The sequence below is a fragment of the Phyllopteryx taeniolatus genome, chromosome 11 (assembly GCF_024500385.1).
Source record: "Phyllopteryx taeniolatus isolate TA_2022b chromosome 11, UOR_Ptae_1.2, whole genome shotgun sequence".
Lineage (NCBI taxonomy): Eukaryota > Metazoa > Chordata > Actinopteri > Syngnathiformes > Syngnathidae > Phyllopteryx > Phyllopteryx taeniolatus.
In genome coordinates, this window is record NC_084512.1 from 29,122,820 (window position 1) to 29,144,211 (window position 21,392).

Sequence of the window (21,392 nt, forward strand, 5' to 3'; positions counted from 1 at the left end):
CAATTATTTGACTCTGACGCTGTCTTTTTGTACACTTTAATGAGGTTTCAACACAAACTTCGGATTCTCACCAATGTACTGAGCCTTGGATCCGGAGGCTACTCGCAGGTCTTCCTGTTCTGGTATTTCCCGTCCCCGCATGTCGGAAGGGGACTCGCCTCTCCGGCCAGGCAGGCAGGGCTACAACCTTCCCGAGAGCGCTCACCTTGACGACTTCTGCATACCTTGACATCTTGATGGCTTCTTCCCGCCGGACGCCGCCGCGTACCCTGACCACTTCGTCCCGGGAGTCTCGTCGATTGCCGACTTGCTTTTCTGATTAAATACTAACGGTTGCACATTTCCGCTGTCGTTTCTTTCCCCTCCTTTTCACGTCGTTGCCGAGTAGTGTGAAGTTGGAACAATTGTCTTTTATTCTCCACCAAAGTGGGAGGGAACCTCCTCCTCGTGTTTCCCCCCAAGGTTCCTAGCTCCATATTTCATCCAAAAAAACAAACTCCTTCCCACGTTGCGGCCTCTCCACCGCCGCGCTCGATGGCCGGTGTGATGAAGCCCAAGCGCGACGCAGCGAAAAACTGAGCTCGTCGCTCGATTCCTCATTCGCAGGTGGCGTCTCTGGCCGAGGTCCGTGCCTGTCCTGCAGACACGCCGCTGGAATTTTTTGTGGGATCACGGTGCCAGTAATGAGCGTGTCGATGTCGTTCAGGCAACCGTAAATTTCGTCGGCGCGGTTCCCCCTCGTCACCGGTTCCATCTTGAGCCAGAGGAGCAGTTGCTGTACAAACTTTGTGGCGGCATCGTCCACCATCTTATGCAGAACTTGGACATCCTCCATGTTTTTCTCATCCACCTTTAAGATGAGCAGCTCTGAGAAGTGCCTCCACACTGCAGCTGAGCGGACTGTAGTATGGTCGGCGGTCATGTAATGGTAGATTTGATCTGCCAGGTCTCGCGAGAACTCGTCTGCTTCCCGTTGCACTGTGTCCACATCTACACTAGCGTCCCCCGTCGGTAGCGCCACTTTGTGGAACACGCCCTCGAGACCTGACCGCAGCCCCTGGAAGCTGAGCTCGGCGTTTGGCTGGGGAGTCTGCGGTACGCTGCCAGGTAGGCGGATCTCCTCTTCCCAGCGCATACGCATGGAGCGACACCGGACCCTCTGCAGCTCAGAGGACAGCGCTTTGAAAGTCTTTTGGCAAAAGTTCAAAAAGTTGCGTTTGCGAGAAGATTCATTGCTGCTGTTGGTGCATGGCACACAAGACTCAAAGAACTCACAGAGTTGATCCTTTATCAGCCCCAGATTGAAATGAGGCGTAGAGGAGCGACTGCGTCCCTCCTCCGAGGGGTCGGGGCAGTGCAGGTCGTCGATGATGGTTGTCACGATTTCCGCTGCCGTTTTCTTCAGTTCCCGATTTGTCCTGAGTGAGAGGGACTCCTCCTCGCCGTCGGTCCACCTGCGCAGGATGTTCATCACGGCCTCCGTGGTTTCTTCCCGGTTAAATATGCACACGTTCCCGCACTTGGAGTCACGGGGGGGTTCTTGTCTGGTCTTTTGGCGCCAGCACGGTCTGAAGCACTTTGTGTAAATGGCCATCTTGCTCAGGTAAACCTTGAGAGCGCCACAGGCCAGCAGCACCATCTTGGCCAGAACTTCTATCTTGGTGAAGGTTCCCGGGATGTAAATCAGAGGCACCAGCTGACTGTCAGCGCTGGTGGCGGCGGACAAAGTGTGATTGACCCGCTGAGAGAGCTCCCTCCTGAAGAGAGAGTCCAGCTTTTGGGAACTTTTGCTCGGCTGCTCGGGGACGCCGAGCGCCGACGCGAACGCGGTGCTCAGTCCGCCTTCCACTTTGAGCTTCGTTCTTTTCTTGTCGGCACTCTGAGCGCGCTGCTTAAACGCCGGGATGATGACCCGAACGGTGTCCGCGCAGAGTTTCTGCGTGATGTCCGTGCACATGTCCGCCAGGATGACCTGCGTGGCCGAGTCGACGGTCCCCGCGGCCAGCATGCTCCACTGCGCCGGCAGGATGCGCTCAAAGTATTTCTGCACCGTCGGGAGGATGACTTCCGCCTTGATGGAGTAGTTGTCCATCTCCATCGTTGTGCCGCCGTTGACTTTTGTGTCTTGCCGAAGCCTCGACGGCCGCTCTCGCCGCGCCGAGCGATTTGATGCCTTTGTGACGTCATAAAGCTTCTTTTCACCAGAGAAGACAACACAACCTTCACTCTTTGTGACCAAACACGTACGCATTCTCAGCGACGACATCACCGCGGCGAACCAATGTCCGCCGGCTTCCTCCTGCGACTCGGCTCTCGAGTCAGTGGTGTTCCACTCGATTCCTCTAGGTGGCAGTAATGCTGGGTTGTGGTCAAGAAGAAGGCCTACAGCAGGGGTGTCAAGCTCATTTTAGTTCAGGGGCGCATTCACCCCAATTTGAGCTCAAGTGGGCCGGACTAGTACAGCATATTCACGGCCCGATAAGCTATGAATAATGGCAATTTCATTCCCCCTCATTTTTTTTTTATTTACTATCATTAATCTTATCTAACTTATCTCCGCAAATCTTGTTTCAGCAGTTTGAATTTTCTTAAAAAACGGGTGCAATCTCAATAATATGAAGCCGTGTTTTCGTTTACAGATCGCAGTGAATCTATATCCTCAATGTACCTTTGTAAAACAATCATTTTCAATATACATACATTTATTATTATTATTATTATTATTTTTTTTTTTTTTTTAAAAGAAACTTAGCCCAGTAGCTTTTGCCATAAGAAGCAGGCCTATTTTAGCCCAATCACAAACAATGAATTGACGTGAATGCGAATTGGAAAATGAGCGGCCCGTCTCCACGTAGGAGCTGGCAACGAATGAACTCGTACATTTCGACTTTTCACCGATTTGACGCCGGACGCCCTTGCTGACGCCAGCTACGCATTTCTATTTGGGCTAGGGACCGGTGCACCGACCCCAGGATTTGAACCCGCGCCGTCTGCGTTAAAGGCAGCAGCAACCACGTAACCGTACATTTGCACACCAAATGACTTCAACGCATACGATACGGTACATACAGGCGCTGCTTTCTAAGGAGTTCAACTCAATTTCCTACTGCATACATGGCTTACAAGCGATATTTGGTCTCTCTCAACTACGAGTCCCAAAATCAATGAACTAAAACTTGCCTGACGGGCAAACCGATCCCCGTGGGCCGGCTCGGACGTTTGACACCCGTGCTTGACAGAATGCTAATGCGAAAAGCAACAAAGCCGAATGACAAATAATCAGCGACGACCCGTTCAAGTCTGCGCCAATTCTGTGGAATCGATTTGATTCAGCCCAAACTCGAAAACGCTCCCTCGGCCGGCGGGTGCGTCTGACTTTCTTGCGTGTCCGACCCGGGCCTCTTTGATACGTGGAGACGCTCGCGTCACGCACGTCCCACCTGTACGGACGTCAACAAACGCCAATAAATGTTTCAACGATTGTTGGACAAAACAGTCGGCGGCGAAAAGAAGGTGCTTTGCGACTGATAAATCGAAGAAAATGTCGGCCGCGCTTGCCCAAAATCCTCGAAATGTGCGATGACCGGACCCGCGTCCCGTTTTGTGCGCACGCGTGGGATGTCGCATTTGTTTTTGGGACGTGAACGACAACGTCAACGTCAAAAGATGGATTTCCGAATTGCGAACGCAGGCACATTTGTTCGCTTGTTTTTGCCGTTCGGTGGCGGCTCGCGGGTTTGGGTGGTCAAAGACGCGAGGTGTAACGATGCTGCCGTTTGTCTGCCGGATGCAAGCCGCGTCAATGGTCAGTATTGACCCCACCACGAAAAGACCATTTTTTGATCCACTGTATTTCAACTCGATCGTTTGACTTCAACATCGAGACAAAAAAAGGAGGGAGGGAGGAAGGAAGGAAGGAAGGAAGGAGGACATTATGAAGGAAAGAAGAAGGAAGAGGGTTTGACATCGAAGCGACACAAGTGGAAAATTAGAAACAAAAAGACTGTCGCGTGGGCGACGGGTTCCCGGCCGCCCAGAGGCGGACATCACACGAGGCTCAGGTCCAGCTTGGCGAGGTAGGGCGAGCGGAAGGATCCCAGGTAGAGACTCCCGTCATGTTCGTGCGCCTCACTCACGTACGCCGCCACCGACCCGTCGGGGTCGTGGAGGCTCCGCGAGCAGATGCCCCCGTCGTGGAGCTCGGCCACCAGGCTGTAGCGAGGAACCAACTTCATCATCGCGTCCTGGCTCAGGAGCTGCTGGGCGGAGGCGAAGCGGTCGCACGGGAGCTCTCATTGGTCGGTCCGGATGAGGGCGGGCGACGCCGTTTACCTTGAGGAGGAACTTCTTGATCCAGGGTCTCTGCGACAGGAAGTCCAACATGGAGAATCCAGGGTTGGGGCGCACGGCGGACATGGCCACCCAGTAGCCGCCGCTGGAGCTGGGCCGGATGTTGTCGGGGAAACCGGGAAGGTTGTCCATGAACGTGTCCATGCCACCCTTGTTTAGACCCGCCACGTGGACCCTGCCCCAAATGCCAAGAGTTAGGTTAGGTCTGGTACACAGACAAGGATTTTTTTGTGATAGACCCCGCCCAAACAGAAAAATCAGGGTCATATTGTGTGCCAGGCGCGGTACCTGCGTATTCGGGCCATCGTGGTTTCGGCCACCAGGACGGACTCCTCGTCGGGAAGCAACTGGATGCCGTTGGGGAATCGCAGGTTGTCCATGACCACGCTCAGCTCTCCGCTCTCCGCGTCGTACTCCAACACCCTGACAGAAAGCAGAAGCGCGTAAGGCCGCGTGACCGGCCCGCGTCAAAGCTTCCCCGCGGCGTTTTGCGCTACCGTCCGTCGGCCGTGGCCTCCATAATGAGGTGCAGGTAATCTCTACGCTGCCACCTGCTGCTGGAGGAGGTGAAGTACAATTTCTTGCCGTCCTGCGTCACCGCCAGGTCGTTGATGAACAGCAACTTCCTGCCGCCCACCACCTGACCGCCCGACACCAGCCGAGTCGACTCGCCTGGAAACACGCAAGACCGGAAGAGATGCATTCTGGGACGGTACCGGTCACCAAATGCCACCATTACGTTCGTCTTTGTCCAAGTTTGTTGCAAGTTAGTTTCGGGGGAATGCACACCTTAAACTTGAGCCGTGTGTGGAACGGAGCAAGAAGAGGAAGATATTAGCAATGAACGCCTTGCTCACCTGTGGTGGGGTTGACCTCGAAGACGCCCAAGTAGGCGTCTGCTACAAATAAAGTCCCGTTGGGTCCCACTCGGATCCCCAGGGGTCTCCCGCAGGTCACCTCGTCCTCCGCAGACCCTGCGCACGCACAGGCGCAAAATGCAGTACCGTTATTTCTCGAGAATAATAGGCGCTTTTTTTTTCCCCCCCCCTCAAGGAAATCAACAACTTGATAGTGCGACCACTCGCCACCTGCCAGGTGGGCATGAAGGTGTGGATGACTGCCAACGCCCTTCAACTGAACAGTTCAAAAACGGAAGCCCTGCCCGTCGGCGGCCCACACCGGATGCGCTCATCCTCCCGTCACAACATTCACCAACCTTGGTGTCAAAATGGACTCTCACCTGACCTTTGAGCCCCCACATCAAACACTTCCGCAAGACTGCCTTCTTTCACCTCAAGGACATTGCACAACTCCGCCCCACACTCCCAAAACCGGTCCTCGCCTTCGTCTCCCCCGAGCCGGATTACTGCAACGAGAACATCCAGCGGCTGCAATCCCTACAGAACGGCGCTGCCAGGATCCTGAGGAGTATGACCACATCGCACTCGTGCTCAAATCCCTCCACTGGCTTCCTGTTCAGAATCCAAGGGGTCCTGCTGGCCCGGCAGTGCCCCCCTTCCTCCAAGAGCCGCTCACGCCCCATTTCTCCACACGCCGCCTCCGCCCTGGACAGGCTAACCTTCTCCAGGCTTCAATCGGTGGGCGACCGCACCGCCGCCGTCCTAGTCTGCGGAATGCTCTCCCTGACCGTCTAAGGCAGACCCGGGCAATTCTTTTCGACCCGGGCCTTTATGTTACGAGCAGCGTTGATGTGCTTCCAGTCGTGGACATGGACACAGTTGTCACCACCAAAATGGATTGGAAATGAAAAGCAACAAGGTATGCTTTAACTGCTTTCGTTTCAGGGCATCGGACGTCCAAATCACAACAGTTCGTGCTAATGCCTCCCACTTTGTAAAGGCTAGCTAACCGCATCGTAGCATCGCATACGTTCACGCGCTAATCCAAACGTAAATTCCAAGTGGTATGTCGTACGTAGCGGAGATGAAGATGCGCTAGTAGCATCGTTAGCCGACGACTTTTCCAGGAAGTCTGAGGAAGCGCCCGCTGCAAGGCAAATTCTGGCAGCTTGTGTTGCTGACGGCGCTTCTTCACAGCACTCGTCAGCTTTTTAACCGGAACGCCGTTGGGTGTCGCATTGGGGACAGCTTTTCCTTTTATCATTTATCTTGTCAAGCACTTTGTGTGGCTTTTTAAGTTTGCGAGGTGTTGCGTAAATCGAGGTTCGATCGATTGGCCGCTGCGTCGCCGGAGGACGTGACGCAGATGACGCGTCCGTGCCGCCATCTTGGCTAACTCGCTATTGTGCTCCGGAGCGTATAGCCTGCTTCGCCTTATCGGCAAATAAAGGGGGGAACAAAAGGAGTCACAAGCGTTATGAACGCAACGGGACACATGCAGGCCAACCGCTTTTCCAAAAGCGTTCCACCCCTAAAGTCAACCCACCACCACGCTACTTTCCTTCCAATACGGAGAGTCTCGTTTATATATCCTACGGTAACTTTTCGCCGCTCACCGAGAATCATGACGGCCTCACGGGCACCGCCGGATCGATATCCGGAAGGAAACGAACGACCGTTTGAGGTCCGCGGACACTTTTCATTCGCCAGCGATGTTTCTCCAGCTCATTCTGTACTTAAGTTCAACGCTCCAGTCTAACGTTCAAGCCCTCTTCCGCATTTATGACGTCACCATACGCCAGACCATTTGAGCCGCTTTTCGAGGATTCGACGGAGAGGATTGTAGCCGCCTGCACCGGCGCAGACGTCCCATTTTGAAATACGCTGGCGGTCCACCAGCGGAGCGGGAGACGTATGCGAGCTCTGATTTCGGACGCATTTCCTTCAGAAAAACCCTGTGAAAGCAGTTCATTCCGAATCATCATCATTAGCCCATTTTTCTCTCGGGAAATCACCCCACTGGCCAGCACGCGGCTACGGGAGGGAACAAGTGCACGAACGATCGTGCGGGGATGGGTTCATTCCGCAGGCATATCTAAATTAGCGGGTCTGTATCACTAGCGCATCCTGGATTTCATGACGTTAACTCGCGCCACACGGCCAAGTGACAGCGGCACAGATCGCTCGAGCCGTGCACGCGAGACCGTCGTTGCGCCTCACTTGAAGGAAATGAATCAATAAGCCGCTTTGATCGGCGGCGAATGAAGTGGGCGGCGCAAATTTAGCCCGGCCCTTCGCAGATTTACGCTAGTCAGGAAATGTCGAGATATGGCTTAAGGCTCTTTTTCGTCATCTCTTTCGGCCATATTTTTGGGGCAGGGCTAAAAACCAGAGCCATGGGCGTGTACTTTCCAGCATGAGGCCCTCCACCAAGTGCCCGCCCGTCTTCCATGCGCTGGCCATTCAGCAGAATTGCCACTTCCTCATTCCTTTTCATCGGAACCCATTTACGATGCCAGCATAGTGTGCAATCGGCCATCAAACGATGCCCACGACTCAACGGCATGTCTGCGCTCTGGCTCCACACCCGTCGCATTGCAGAGCGGCGGCGGACCGGACCGGACCGGACCCGCCGTGGGCACAAAGGCGTTAAGAGTCGTCACCCGCGCGTGTCCTCAAAAGCTGAACCTCGGCGGCCACGACAGCGCGTGCGCCGCGGTCTCGCTACCTAGATGACTTCCGCCCCCCTCGCAGCTGTCGACTAATGGCCCGCTGAATTTCAATGGAGACAAAGGTGCGGCCGTCCCAGAATGCCTCTGCGGCCCGTGCCAGCTTCTCTCCCCGCTGAGCGGGAGCCGGAGGTTCCGGGGAGGCGGGATTTGGGGAGCATTTAGCGACGTGCTCGCAACGTCTGCAAGCTGAAAAAATGTCTCAATTCTTGACCGCTTCCAAGCATGATTTCACGTACGTTTGTTTGTTTTTTAATCCGTTCAATCATTGCCTGGCTTGCGAAGTCTTTTCCGGGCCATGCTGCCCCACAAATATTTGTATTTGTTAAATATTAAGTAATGCTGTGGAAAAAAAGAAAATCGCAGAAGGAAAAACAAAACTAAGATCCAAACTTGTTTTGAATATTGTTGTTGTCTTTCCTTTTTTTTTTTTACATGTGAAGGGGAGAAAAATAAATTCAAGTGGGAAATCAGATTTTGGTGACAAAAATAAATGTGTTATTATTAGCGATGTCAACATGATTCCTCAAGAAACAGGAAGTTGTCCAACGCATTTCCTGTTACTGTTGATGTGGAAACACTTCGACAGGACACTCACTACCTGTGAAAGCTTTGGGCTCACTTTAGTACGTTTCCAACAAAAGCACTTTTTACTGGCTATTTCAGATTGGTTTGATTTCGTCTTCCAAAAGGACATTTGTGCGTGAGTCCAAAGCAAACTTTGGAGAGGTGCGTTTGGGTTGTTTTGCCTCACCACAGGGAGGCTTTCCCAGTCTGGCCACCGTGTGAACCCTTCCACCGATCAGCTTCACGATCCTCCCGTCTGCTGTTCCGCTATAAAAGACATCTGCACGCACACACGCACACACCAAAGGTGATCAGTGAGTCAATGGACCAATGGCCAGCTAGCTAAGTAGCTAGCGCCGCATAAAATGTCGCGTTGCGGCGTCGGGACCTCCGATGTTGGCGACGGACTCGGGTCCGGCGAGGGCGTCCTCGTAGAGCCTGTGAGCGAGCCGCAGCTTTGCGTTGGCTTCCCAGCATCCCGCCATGGGCGGCGGCTCCTTCAGACTGCGGGACGGTCGGACGACATCGTCGTCATCATCATCATCACCATCGCTATCGTCATCATCATCATCACAACGCAGCCACGGCTCCTAAACCGGTACCTCGTCAGTCGGCCTTTTTGACGCTCTGTCGTCATGTGGCGCCTTTCGGTTACCCCAAAATATCCGTTCACTATTACCGAGGGTAACCCCGCCGACATCGACGACGACGACAACGTGCGGCACCGAGTACACTGGTTTTCAGAGAGGCAACCCGACGCCACACAATAAACCATCGTGACATCGCTAAATCCTACGGCGACAAACATGCAAGGACAGGAACAACAGCATGGAACAGTAGCGCACAACAGCGAATGAACAGGATGTTTGGCTCGTGTGACGTCACGGCGCCGGATAGAGCCCAAGACCGGAAGGCGCGTTCCGAATCACATTTATCGATTTCAATCTTCGAAATGGCAGATGTGGTTTGTAAAGGGGTTCTAGGGTTAGCGAGAACAATTTGGAACATCTTTGTCCTCTGACCTTTAAACATTAAAGTGGGGAAACAATGCAAAAAGAAGAATTTGAAGGCACTGTCCACCGTTCCGCTGGTATCATTCGTATTCTCAGAAAAATGGCCAAGAAATCATAAATTCTGCTACGGTATGTAAACTGTATATCGCCAGGTTAAAAAATGCAAGATAACATGCACGGAACGTGAAAACCAGCACGCAGTAAAGCACAAACGTATACGGAGACATTCGTATGGAGTCCACCTGTATTTAAACGCACAGCAGTATGAAGCAAAGGTCCCGCCAGACATCATTTCTTGTCACGCCCAGTTATACGGTAGTCATTAGCACATTCCTAACACTAGTCATTTGGTTTTTTTAATTTACGTTCTCACATATGCATTAATATTTCCACATGTGAGTGCATTAGCTTAAGCAAAACATGTCGTATACACCTGAAGTAATCTGTTCGTTCGTCACATTCTGAAAAGAGATACAGTAAATGCAGGTGTGGAAATATTTCCTGTGTCCTCATTAATAGTTCAAAATAAAGTTTGAAAGTGTGTGTACAACATTCTGGGCTGCACTGTGCGTGTTGTTTGATGGGTTATAATTTAGCGTAACATCAGTGCTAAGCTCATTAGCACGTGCAACCAGTTGATTGACGGCATGTCAATACGCCAACGTTGCGATGACGATGCTCATATTGTGCAGCCCGAGTTAAATGTGTACGAATAGAGTCAGTGCGATTCCGAACGCAGTCATCGTTCGCCCTATTCCCGATGATTCAAAAGGACCTTTTAGGAACTTTGTAGGACCGCGCCAGTCGGGAAGCGCTTTGCGGCGACGACTCACACGAGGACGTCGGGGTGGATGGGCGACTCGAGGACGAGCAGGACGACGAGCAGAGGCAAGAGCAGGAAGGCGCCCACGGACAGCAGGCTGGCCCGGAACACGCGCCCGCTGTACGTCCTGCAACAGGAAGTGACATCATCGTCGCCGCCACACGCACTCGGACATTAGCATTAGCATTAGCATAGCGTGACACGATCGCTAATGGCAGGACTCATATAGACAACAACGTTGTGGTATTTTTGTGTTTTTTTTCTCCACTTCCTGTGTGTTGAGTCCAACAGCAAGTGGTGAGGTTTATTGGAGCAGTCAGACGTCAGTCAAGCACTTCCTGTCACGTGTTTTGTGAACTGCCTCCCGTCAGCGAGCTTCGTGTTTGTCACGTTTGGCCGCGCTTCTCCCCCTCGTACTTTGTGTTGTAAGTTGTGGTGTGTTTGCGCCGCGCTTCTCACCCCTTGCCCTTGTGCACGTGCTCGGCGAGTCGGTCGGTGATGACGTCATGCCTGTGTTGCCGCCGGAAGCGCAGGCCCGCCGTCTCGTTCATGCTGCCGCTTCGGTTCGGCGGTGGCCTTCAGCTGGGCTCGGTTCGTCCTTGCTCTCCGGAACACCGAGGTGACGTTGCCGCGGCACGTGACCTGCTCCACCGCTTCCGGTGCGACTTCACAATAAAAGCCATCTGGGAGCTGTTTATACAGTCTCGCTTTCACGTCAATCCAGAACACAATCTACAAACGTGAGCGACTAACAAAGAACAAGAGAAAACAGAATATAACTTTTAAAGCCCGACATTTGGGATTGAGGCTCATCAGCTATCAATATGATGAGAAATGAACCAAAGGGGAACGGGTTGCTACGGCAGCCGATGTTTGTTTGTATTAGCGACGCGATTGACTCATGAATGGATTATATTCTTGGATTAAAAGAAACAAATGACGTCCGCACACACACAAGCATTGTTGTTGGCGTGACAACGAAGCAAAGCCCCGCCCTCACAGTGACCTCAACATCCTGATCGTGATGATTTGTATTTTTGTTTTTAACAGAATTTACTTCGAGTACTGACCACTAGAGGGCAGCAGAGGACGTTCTATTCTGATTTCTTCTTTGCTTGATGAACTTTTGTCAAGTTCGCGCCGTTCAAAACAATTTGGATGCTCATCGCTCATCACTTGATTGACAGGTCGTCCGATGAGCGCCCTGAATTACATCAAACGATTACTGACATGAATGAATGATGAGATATTCACAAAGTCAACCAGTCCAAAAATATTTGTGTTTTTATTCTGCAGCTTCGGCTGTTCCAATCATAAAAACTTCAATATTAAATATTATAATTCAATGTCAGACAAAAGTGAAGCATGACATGCGAAACAATTAAACTCACATCAATAAATACAAAACAATGGGCCCGTCATTAACAGTAAAAACACAAACGCGGTTGTGACAAAAGGTCCTCCTCGGCAGTGACGTGCGGTCAGGGTCGGCGAGTGAGGCAGAGCCGCACTGCCCCCTGGTGGTCTTTCCGTTCCACTGCATGTGAAGAGTCAAAAAAAACCTTGCTGTTGCATTTTATTTCGTTTTCAAACGATTTCATCCTTAAAATAGCAGAAGTTTCAAATGTCCTGTTCAAATGCATAGGAAGCGCAGATCGAGTCACGTTGAGTCATCGCTCCCACGACGGTTCGAGAGACCACGCACGCACGCATCCGTTCAGGCGGGCTGCGATTGGTCACCAGAGACATTGGCGTTTCCTCATTACATCGCCAATAATATACGTTTTATCGCACATGTACTGCACTTACTGACGTCGAACAGACTATCTAATATATTTCATGAAAGTGTGTGACATTTAGTCTTTGTTATCAACCAGAAAGGTCACTAAAAGTGCACAGTGGAGTCTGGTATGTGCGGTGCCGAACCAGCATGTGGCAGTGTTGAGCGCCAGTCAGTCACGTGACGTAGTCAGCGCCCCAAGAACCTCACCGCACGTCACCGATAATCGGGTATTTACAACCACATATTTATTGACATGGCGGCACGGTGACCGACCGCACATCCGCCTCACAGTTCTGAGGACCGGGGTTCAAATCCGGCCCGGCCTGTGTGGAGTTTGCATGTTCTCCCCGTGCCTGCGCGGCTTTTCTCTGGGTACGCTGCTTTCCTCCCACATCCCAAAAACATGCGTGCTAGGTGGATTGGGGACTCTGAATTGCCCGTAGGTGTGAATGCGCGTGCGAACGCTTGTTTGATTCTATGTGCCCTGCGATTGGCTGGTGACCGGTCGGGGGGTGTCCCCGCCTCTCGCCCGAAGATGGCTGGGATTGGCTCCAGCGCGAGGAGAAGCACTCCAGAAAATGGATATTTATGACCATATTTGACACACTGCTAACGACGCCAACGTCATATCCCTTCTCTCCAAAATGAGCATTTAGCATTTAGCCACACAGCCGCTGGTGGCTAACTATTTAGCACGCGAACACTCGTGTGCAAATGTCGCAGCGTCTTTGTGGAGATGGAGCTCCGGGACGCTCCGAGCGGTTGTCGTCTTGGCGACGGGACGTTCCGTGCGGGTGCGTCGCGACGGTAACCGGACGCTCCGGACGCGTTCGCGGGATGCGAAGAACGCCGGTCACCGCAGCGGAAGGCGCAGGCAGGCAGCGCCCTCAAGAGCACTGCTGCTCGGCGCCGACGTCGTCCTGCTGCTGTTTGGAGGAACTGGACAAATCCATGGCCTCCTCCTCCTCTTCCTCCTCCTCCGCCGCCGCCGCCGCGTTCTCCTGGCCTTCCTCCGAAGAGCGCTTGGAGTCGGAACGGTCCGCGCAGCACGTGCTCGTCTTTTTGGACATTTCCAAAGACTTCTTGTGCATTCCTGAAATACAAACACACAAGAAACTAGATTTATATTTACATTTCTACATTCACAGCAATCATGAGTGTCCATCAAAAACAAGGCAAAGGTTTTATTACTAAAAATCCGATTTCATGTTATTGTAAGATGCTGTAACATGATGCCCACTTTGAACATTACCACTGCATGCAAATATAGGAAAAGGAAAACTTGTCAAATGTGTTGCAAATTGCACCTCAATGGAATTTGAAACGCAAACAGTCCTGCACTTGAAAGTCAAATGGAACTGAAGTGCACAAAACCAAAACTCCTTCCAGATTCTGCAGTTTGAAGCTTTCATTCAGCGATTGTTTGGCATGCCACTAGAGGGAGCCCTCGTAGCACACATTCACAATAACCGCTTTTGGATGAGAGGTTTTGTTGCTATGGAAACAGGAAAAAGGGGCAACAGGGTACTGCGGCGCCTTGAGATACGATTGGAATTTGTTGTATGTCAAATGATCTTTCCCCGTTGAAATGACTTGAAATACTTCATATCTGTTCCAGTATTTTAACAAGGGCAAATAGAACCCTAGAATATTGTACTTTATATATTGCTTGCAGTACTTTCATTGAATGTAAAGAATTGTTGTCCGTCTACATGTGTTACTTAGAGTCGTACCGCCAACAAATAGATGCTAACTGTTAGCATTCATTATGGCATTTCCCATTACGTGTTAGCATTAGCATGAAGCGAGTTGAAAGGCTAAAGCTAATGTTCAAAGATTTGAACGTTCCTCACGTTAAGGAGCAGCCCCACACACGACGATACCAAAACGTGGCATTGAACAGTTCCGGTCGTCACGTGCGGGGCGTGCTCCGATCATCTCGACGCAGAACGCCACACACGCAAAGATTCTCTTCAACCGCCGAACTCGAAATCGTGAGCTCAGAAAACCGGAGAAGGAGAAGAAACGCTTCCGGCTTTACGTTCCGGAGGTTTCGGGTTTGGAGTCCTGTCAAAAAAAAAACATGCTTTGGAAAAGACTTCTTTTTCATTTAGGCTTCTTTGTTTTTTGCTTCTTGATGGGCTACATTCATTCTACGTCGCCATTCTCGCCGTCATGACGTCGGCTTCCCTCGCACACGTGGACTTTTGGTCCTAACTATCGAACGCGTTCATTATTTAAGATTGTCGGTCCCGACCTGTTTCGTGGGCCTAAAATCGGGAGGAATCCACTTTAACCGCACTTCAGACCAAAGAACAATCAATAGGATCATTTAGGATAATAAAGGATAATAACCGTTGATTGGCCGCCCTATGCGGAAGTCGAAGACGGTTTCACGTCACGCAAGAATGGATCAATAAAAGTAGCAAACGGCATGTGGATAAAAGTATCGATCCTACTTCACATAAATACGCAAGTAAAAGTAAATGTAGCACGTTACCAGCCACCTCGGTCAGTGGGACACCGCTATTGGCGGGGCGCCGTTGTCCGGTGGACCCCCGCTATTGGCGGGGCGCCGTTGTCCGGTGGACCCCCGCTATTGGCGGGGCGCCGTTGTCCAGTGGACCCCCGCTATTGGAGGGGCGCCGTTGTCCAGTGGACCCCCGCTATTGGAGGGGCGCCGTTGTCCGGTGGACCCCCGCTATTGGCGGGGCGCCGTTGTCCAGTGGACCCCCGCTATTGGCGGGGCGCCGTTGTCCGGTGGACCCCCGCTATTGGCGGGGCGCCGTTGTCCAGGTGGACCCCCGCTATTGGAGGGGCGCCGTTGTCCAGTGGACCCCCGCTATTGGAGGGGCGCCGTTGTCCAGTGGACCCCCGCTATTGGAGGGCGCCGTTGTCCGGTGGACCCCCGCTATTGGAGGGGCGCCGTTGTCCAGTGGACCCCCGCTATTGGAGGGCGCCGTTGTCCGGTGGACCCCCGCTATTGGAGGGGCGCCGTTGTCCAGTGGACCCCCGCTATTGGAGGGCGCCGTTGTCCGGTGGACCCCCGCTATTGGAGGGGCGCCGTTGTCCAGTGGACCCCCGCTATTGGCGGGGCGCCGTTGTCCGGTGGACCCCCGCTATTGGAGGGGCGCCGTTGTTCAGTGGACCCCCGCTATTGGAGGGCGCCGTTGTCCGGTGGACCCCCGCTATTGGAGGGGCGCCGTTGTCCAGTGGACCCCCGCTATTGGCGGGGCGCCGTTGTCCGGTGGACCCCCGCTATTGGCGGGGCGCCGTTGTCCAGTGGACCCCCGCTATTGGAGGGGCGCCGTTGTCCAGTGGACCCCCGCTATTGGAGGGGCGCCGTTGTCCGGTGGACCCCCGCTATTGGAGGGGCGCCGTTGTCCGGTGGACCCCCGCTATTGGCGGGGCGCCGTTGTCCGGTGGACCCCCGCTATTGGAGGGGCGCCGTTGTCCGGTGGACCCCCGCTATTGGAGGGGCGCCGTTGTCCGGTGGACCCCCGCTATTGGAGGGGCGCCGTTGTCCGGTGGACCCCCGCTATTGGCGGGGCGCCGTTGTCCGGTGGACCCCCGCTATTGGAGGGGCGCCGTTGTCCGGTGGACCCCCGCTATTGGAGGGGCGCCGTTGTCCGGTGGACCCCCGCTATTGGAGGGCGCCGTTGTCCGGTGGACCCCCGCTATTGGAGGGGCGCCGTTGTCCAGTGGACCCCCGCTATTGGCGGGGCGCCGTTGTCCAGTGGACCCCCGCTATTGGCGGGGCGCCGTTGTCCAGTGGACCCCCGCTATTGGAGGGGCGCCGTTGTCCAGTGGACCCCCGCTATTGGCCGGGCGCCGTTGTCCAGTGGACCCCCGCTATTGGAGGGGCGCCGTTGTCCGGTGGACCCCCGCTATTGGCCGGGCGCCGTTGTCCAGTGGACCCCCGCTATTGGCCGGGCGCCGTTGTCCAGTGGACCCCCGCTATTGGCCGGGCGCCGTTGTCCAGTGGACCCCCGCTATTGGAGGGGCGCCGTTGTCCAGTGGACCCCCGCTATTGGCCGGGCGCCGTTGTCCAGTGGACCCCCGCTATTGGCCGGGCGCCGTTGTCCAGTGGACCCCCGCTATTGGAGGGGCGCCGTTGTCCGGTGGACCCCCGCTATTGGAGGGGCGCCGTTGTCCGGTGGACCCCCGCTATTGGCGGGGCGCCGTTGTCCGGTGGACCCCCGCTATTGGCGGGGCGCCGTTGTCCGGTGGACCCCCGCTATTGGAGGGGCGCCGTTGTCCGGTGGACCCCCGCTATTGGAGGGGCGCCGTTGTCCGGTGGACCCCCGCTATTGGCGGGGCGCCGTTGTCCGGTGGACCCCCGCTATTGGCGGGGCGCCGTTGTCCGGTGGACCCCCGCTATTGGAGGGGCGCCGTTGTCCGGTGGACCCCCGCTATTGGAGGGCGCCGTTGTCCGGTGGACCCCCGCTATTGGAGGGGCGCCGTTGTCCAGTGGACCCCCGCTATTGGCCGGGCGCCGTTGTCCAGTGGACCCCCGCTATTGGCCGGGCGCCGTTGTCCAGTGGACCCCCGCTATTGGAGGGGCGCCGTTGTCCAGTGGACCCCCGCTATTGGCCGGGCGCCGTTGTCCAGTGGACCCCCGCTATTGGAGGGGCGCCGTTGTCCGGTGGACCCCCGCTATTGGCCGGGCGCCGTTGTCCAGTGGACCCCCGCTATTGGCCGGGCGCCGTTGTCCAGTGGACCCCCGCTATTGGCCGGGGCGCCGTTGTCCAGTGGACCCCCGCTATTGGAGGGGCGCCGTTGTCCAGTGGACCCCCGCTATTGGCCGGGGCGCCGTTGTCCAGTGGACCCCCGCTATTGGCCGGGCGCCGTTGTCCAGTGGACCCCCGCTATTGGAGGGGCGCCGTTGTCCAGTGGACCCCCGCTATTGGCCGGGCGCCGTTGTCCAGTGGACCCCCGCTATTGGCCAGGCGCCGTTGTCCAGTGGACCCCCGCTATTGGCGGGGCGCCGTTGTCCAGTGGACCCCCGCTATTGGCCGGGCGCCGTTGTCCAGTTCTATTTGTGTCCTTCTGCTATTGATGAAGTCAAAGTTGAATGATCGCAAAAGTGCTTCTGTGTTGTGTGGTCATTTTATCGCGTGCAGTCAGCTGTCAACTTGATTGCAAAAGGACTTTTTCAATGACGTATGTTTTAAAACAAATTGCCAGTTCATATCGTTATTTCAGCTGGTTAATGTCATTTTTCATTTTTGTTGGTGAAGCTCAACAGATAACAAAGGTTGTTGTTTTTGTTGTTGTTGTTGCTTTCCCGAAAAGTGTGCTTTACGGAGCTGCCAGGCTTCGGCTGCGAAATATTTTCAAGGGCCGAGTGGAAAATGACCACCACAATTGAATCGTGCGCGAGCGGCACTTTTGTTACGATTTGGGTGGGTCCGGTCTATTTGGCTTTCGGCGGGGGTCCGCGGTCCACCTTTTAGTTTGTTGTTTTGACTCGATTCTTCTTTTTTTGCCGCGAGCCGAGCGGGCCGTCGTTTGGGGCGCGGCCATCTTAACGGACCGGTCGGACGTGACGACGTGTCGGATGTGGAATTTTCTCTTTTGAAAATGATACGCGAGGCAAATCGCATGAATTGGGGAACAGGGCTCATCGAAAGCGCTTTTCTGCTCTCGTTGCTGTCGCGAGGAGACAATGAAACGATCGGACCGACCGAACGTAGAGGAAAAACAAAAACCCAGTTGGGTGCGTCAGAGGCTGCCGTGCGCGCGTGCGTGGTGCGTGCGTGCGTGCGTGGTGCGCGTGTGGTGCGCGTGCGTGGCACTGACGTGCATGCGGCTCACCGAGCAGCCAGGGGGCGCACGACCCCATCATGCCGTTCTTGGCCGAGTTGAGGATGGACTCCGGGAGCGGGATGGAGTGGCGGACCATGGCCCCGTACAGGCCGTACTCGGCCATCACGCTGCTGCGGCCCCAGCACTTCTCCCGCTTTCGCCACTTGGCGCGACGGTTCTGGAACCACACCTGCGACAGGGTCAGCGCAAGGTCACCAGACGCCTGGAATATTCCTCTTATGGCAATGGCATTGATGAGTTGTATTTGAATGCAACATTTTCCTTGAGGTGTGTTTACGTCCGATTCCCGCCCAGAAAAGACGTAGACACAATTTGTTGTGTTGTTAAAGTTGTTACAAATGTTACATGAAAAACTTCAACGTTTTACGTAAGGTCAGAATATTACGAGAGAAAATAAATATGACAACGTTATGGGATATTATGGGAAAAACAAGACAAAAAAAGACAAGAAATCTCCCAAAATGAGACAAATTCTCATGAAAGCACAACAATAAAGTTGTTATACTACATGAAAAACATTTGTAACGTATGAGCATAAAGTCCAAATATGTCATTTTATAGAAATGAAGTAAACATTTTTGATTTTGTCCGATTTTAGAAAAAAAATCGACCTAGTTGAATTAAGATGTATCGCACATAAAAGCTCAATAAAAATCGAAACAACAAACACTCAACTCAACTCGATTATAGTTCAATGCACCGGAAGTGCACCGGGCCAGCGATTTGTTTGCGGGCCGCTAGAGGGAGCGCGTGCGCCGCACTTGGAGAACGACTGCGTGATCGTATTTGTGTCGCGTGAATGGCGAATTTCAAAGCGGGCGTCACCTGTATGCGGTCCTCGGGCAGCTCCGTCTTGACGGCGAGCATCTCTCGAGCGTAGACGTCGGGGTAGTGCGCTTCGTGGAAGGCTTTCTCCAGTTCCTCCAGCTGGTGCGACGTGAACACGGTCCTGGGGGCGGTCGCAACATTAGGCACGGGCACGGGCACAGAGGAAGGTCAAACGCAGACCCAGGAAGACTTTTGGCGGACAACGGCCGCAACGTGACACGTGGACGCCATCTTGGTGGATTTGATCAAAAGCATGGGATGAGCTCTTCAAACGTCCTCCAGAGCGACCGGGCTCATCCTAAGCCAAACTACCGCCCTCCTCACCAATACATGACGTCCATAATTTGCGCGATTTCACCCGACTTTTAAGTGCGCGTTTCCACGCGTCCACTCGGAGGAGGGAATATTTTGAACTGAAACTCGTCAGCTAATCGTAACGAAAGGCTCGAGGAGATGAGATGTTGAGGAATCATCAAGTCCTATCGTTTGATTCCAGATTTTCAATCACACACACACACGTGCCCCCCCCCCCCCCCCCCCCCCCAACCAAAAACTCCATTTCTCCAGAACCCGCCATCCAATTTGCAAAATGACGGCCGACGCGGCATTTTGACATACTGCGGGTCGTCCGGTAACCGAGGGATCGCCGGTTCGAACCCTGATTTGTTCCCAGTGGGCCTGGCAGCAGCCGCCGCCCATTTGGTGGATGAATGTGTGAATGGGAGGCGTTGTCAAGCGCTTTGCTAAAGCCCCATATCTAGTTAGCATGTTTGGCAAATCTCGACACATCTCCAATTCTAATATTTACTCATTCACTCTGCAAAGGGATTTTCAGTGGACATTTGAGGAACTATCTCGGAGGTCCACGTCATTTTTGGGGCAAATCTTCTCACATCGTGACAATCAAGCGTAGCCTCCCAACAATCGGGGTTGTCCGCTCGCGATACGAGCCGCTCGCGGGTCCGCGTACGCGCTCGAAAGATGATGGCAGGATGGACGAACGGAGGCTCCTTGCCCGTTTCCAAGCATTCCAACTTAAAGCGTGTCCCCAAAGTTGAGGATCTCGGACGTGACAACAATTCCCCCTTTCCCCGACAAAAAGCCAAAGCTTGAAGTGAACGAGACGTCCGGCGTCTTTGCCCTTCCAAATTCAAACAGTCGACCATTGCACGCTGCTCACAATCAGAAGTTTCAAGTTGGATGTTTCTTCTACATTTCTTCAGCCATTCAAACTTCACCTTTCCACTCGTCAGCATTCACACGCCATTGTTTTGGGGCTTTGTACATGTACGATCATATACATATTCACCTGTGGCGCCGCTTCTTCCTCTTCTGCGAAGAAGAGCAACTTTTGGACTCGTTGTGGTCGGACAGAACCTCCTCATCTGACGACAAAGCGAGCCACAAAACGTCCGTCAGACCCGACCCGCAAGACGGAAGAAGACCAAAAGAGGAAAGAAAAGCGGATTGCCGTACCAGAGAAGGCGTTCGCGTGGGGGTCGGCGCCATGCAAGAAGCGGGCGTCTGGTCTCTGCAGGAGGGGCAGGTGACCCGGCAGGAAGCAGGGGGGTCCCCCGGCTGACCCGGTGGGCTGCTGGGCCGCCAGACTGCACAGGAAGCCCAGACCCAGGGGTAGGGAAGTGCCCGGAAAGGAGAAGGCACCCCCCAGAGTCTGGCCCGGACCCCCGCCGCCGGCGCCGCCGCCCTGAGGCTCGCCCGCCCCGGACGCCGCCGACGTCGACTCCAGGCCCAGGAGGTCCGTGATGGCAAAGCCTTTGGACCGGAAGCCCGAAGCGTGAAGGCGGGACTTCTCGGGAAAGGCGGGAGACGACGACTTGACTTTGGACTTGTCCTGCGCCGCTTCCGACGCCGGCCGAGGAACGCCGCCCGCCCCCGCCAGCATGATGAAGGCCGCAAAGACGCACCGCCGCCGATCGGGACCCGCACGCTCAACGGGACCATTTATGGGCCTCCGGCCGTGCCGGGGATCAGGCCGGCGGCCAATGGGAGGCCGGCTGGCCCTCGGGCGAGGGGTGGGGGCGGTGGGGTTGAGGGGGCGCAGGGGTGGGAGGGGATGGGGATGGGGATGGGGGGGCGGTGCGGCTGATGTCTCGTGTCAATCTGGGAGGATTAATTGCACCAATTTGAATTTTTCAATCCGATCAGGATTATTTGTGCTGCTGCTGCTTGGCGCTCACTAAGACTTTTTCATTTTCATCTCACACACACAAACGGCAACTTTTATTTCCGGGATCGCAATACAAAAACAAGAAATCGAATTTCAATATCAATAATCAAGCAATTCATCATAAATCACAATCAGACATGAATAACATTCGAATTATATTAAGATTTTCCAATAAATATCATGAATTATGATAGCATTTCTATAGAAATTGTATCAATAGAGTCATCGCTCTTGTAGGACGTCAAATCATTTGTCAATAAGTGTGTGCGTGTGCGCGGTTGGGAGGTGGTTTGTACTTGAGCGAGTTCCACTCAGAGGAAAAAAAGCAAAAAGAGATTAAAGCAAAACTAAAAACAAGCTTCATTTTGCTTTAATTATCTCGTAAGAAGATTGACACTAATTGCTTTTTAAAACCATTCATA

At 53.8% G+C, this 21,392-nt stretch overlaps 4 protein-coding genes across 11 annotated transcripts in view; 1 reads left to right on the forward strand and 3 right to left on the reverse strand.

Annotated features, from left to right (window-relative positions):
• shld2 (shieldin complex subunit 2) overlaps nucleotides 1-8,566 on the forward strand; it is a 28,287-nt gene extending 19,721 nt beyond the window's left edge. For 2 of the 6 annotated variants that reach the window (XR_009790787.1, XR_009790789.1), the window contains exon 13: nucleotides 45-184. The gene's annotated coding sequence lies outside the window, so the exon portion shown is untranslated. Of the gene's footprint in view, nucleotides 1-44; nucleotides 445-5,403 lie in introns of those variants that run through there. The other 4 variants (XR_009790790.1, XR_009790791.1, XM_061789899.1 and 1 more) reach the window with 4 other exon arrangements.
• LOC133485717 (uncharacterized) lies at nucleotides 23-3,687 on the reverse strand. Its single transcript, XM_061789908.1, has 2 exons — nucleotides 2,248-3,687; nucleotides 23-2,173 (listed from the first exon to the last, which is right to left on the reverse strand). Exon 2 carries the CDS (start codon nucleotides 2,096-2,098, stop codon nucleotides 467-469), a length of 1,632 nt encoding a protein of 543 aa, XP_061645892.1. The 5' UTR covers nucleotides 2,099-2,173; nucleotides 2,248-3,687; the 3' UTR covers nucleotides 23-466.
• Nucleotides 3,834-11,001, reverse strand: apmap (adipocyte plasma membrane associated protein). Of its 2 annotated transcripts, XM_061789917.1 has the most exons (9): nucleotides 10,802-11,001; nucleotides 10,353-10,469; nucleotides 8,895-9,010; nucleotides 8,694-8,786; nucleotides 5,208-5,324; nucleotides 4,848-5,022; nucleotides 4,639-4,773; nucleotides 4,333-4,525; nucleotides 3,834-4,256 (listed from the first exon to the last, which is right to left on the reverse strand). In XM_061789917.1, exons 1-9 carry the CDS (start codon nucleotides 10,891-10,893, stop codon nucleotides 4,047-4,049), a joined length of 1,248 nt encoding a protein of 415 aa, XP_061645901.1. In that variant the 5' UTR covers nucleotides 10,894-11,001; the 3' UTR covers nucleotides 3,834-4,046. The 2 variants fall into 2 exon arrangements, with proteins under 2 accessions (XP_061645901.1, XP_061645902.1); XM_061789918.1 differs by lacking the exons at nucleotides 10,353-10,469; nucleotides 10,802-11,001 and adding an exon at nucleotides 9,109-10,284.
• A 607-nt stretch (nucleotides 11,002-11,608) lies between these two features.
• Nucleotides 11,609-20,739, reverse strand: vsx1 (visual system homeobox 1 homolog, chx10-like). 2 transcript variants are annotated; one of them, XM_061790704.1, is made up of 5 exons: nucleotides 20,259-20,739; nucleotides 20,092-20,167; nucleotides 18,780-18,903; nucleotides 17,943-18,123; nucleotides 11,609-13,218 (listed from the first exon to the last, which is right to left on the reverse strand). In XM_061790704.1, the coding sequence occupies exons 1-5, from the start codon at nucleotides 20,683-20,685 to the stop codon at nucleotides 13,013-13,015; spliced, it is 1,014 nt and encodes a 337-aa protein (XP_061646688.1). In that variant the 5' UTR covers nucleotides 20,686-20,739; the 3' UTR covers nucleotides 11,609-13,012. The 2 variants fall into 2 exon arrangements, with proteins under 2 accessions (XP_061646688.1, XP_061646687.1); XM_061790703.1 differs by having other exon boundaries at nucleotides 17,928-18,123.
• Nucleotides 20,740-21,392: the final 653 nt, after the last annotated feature.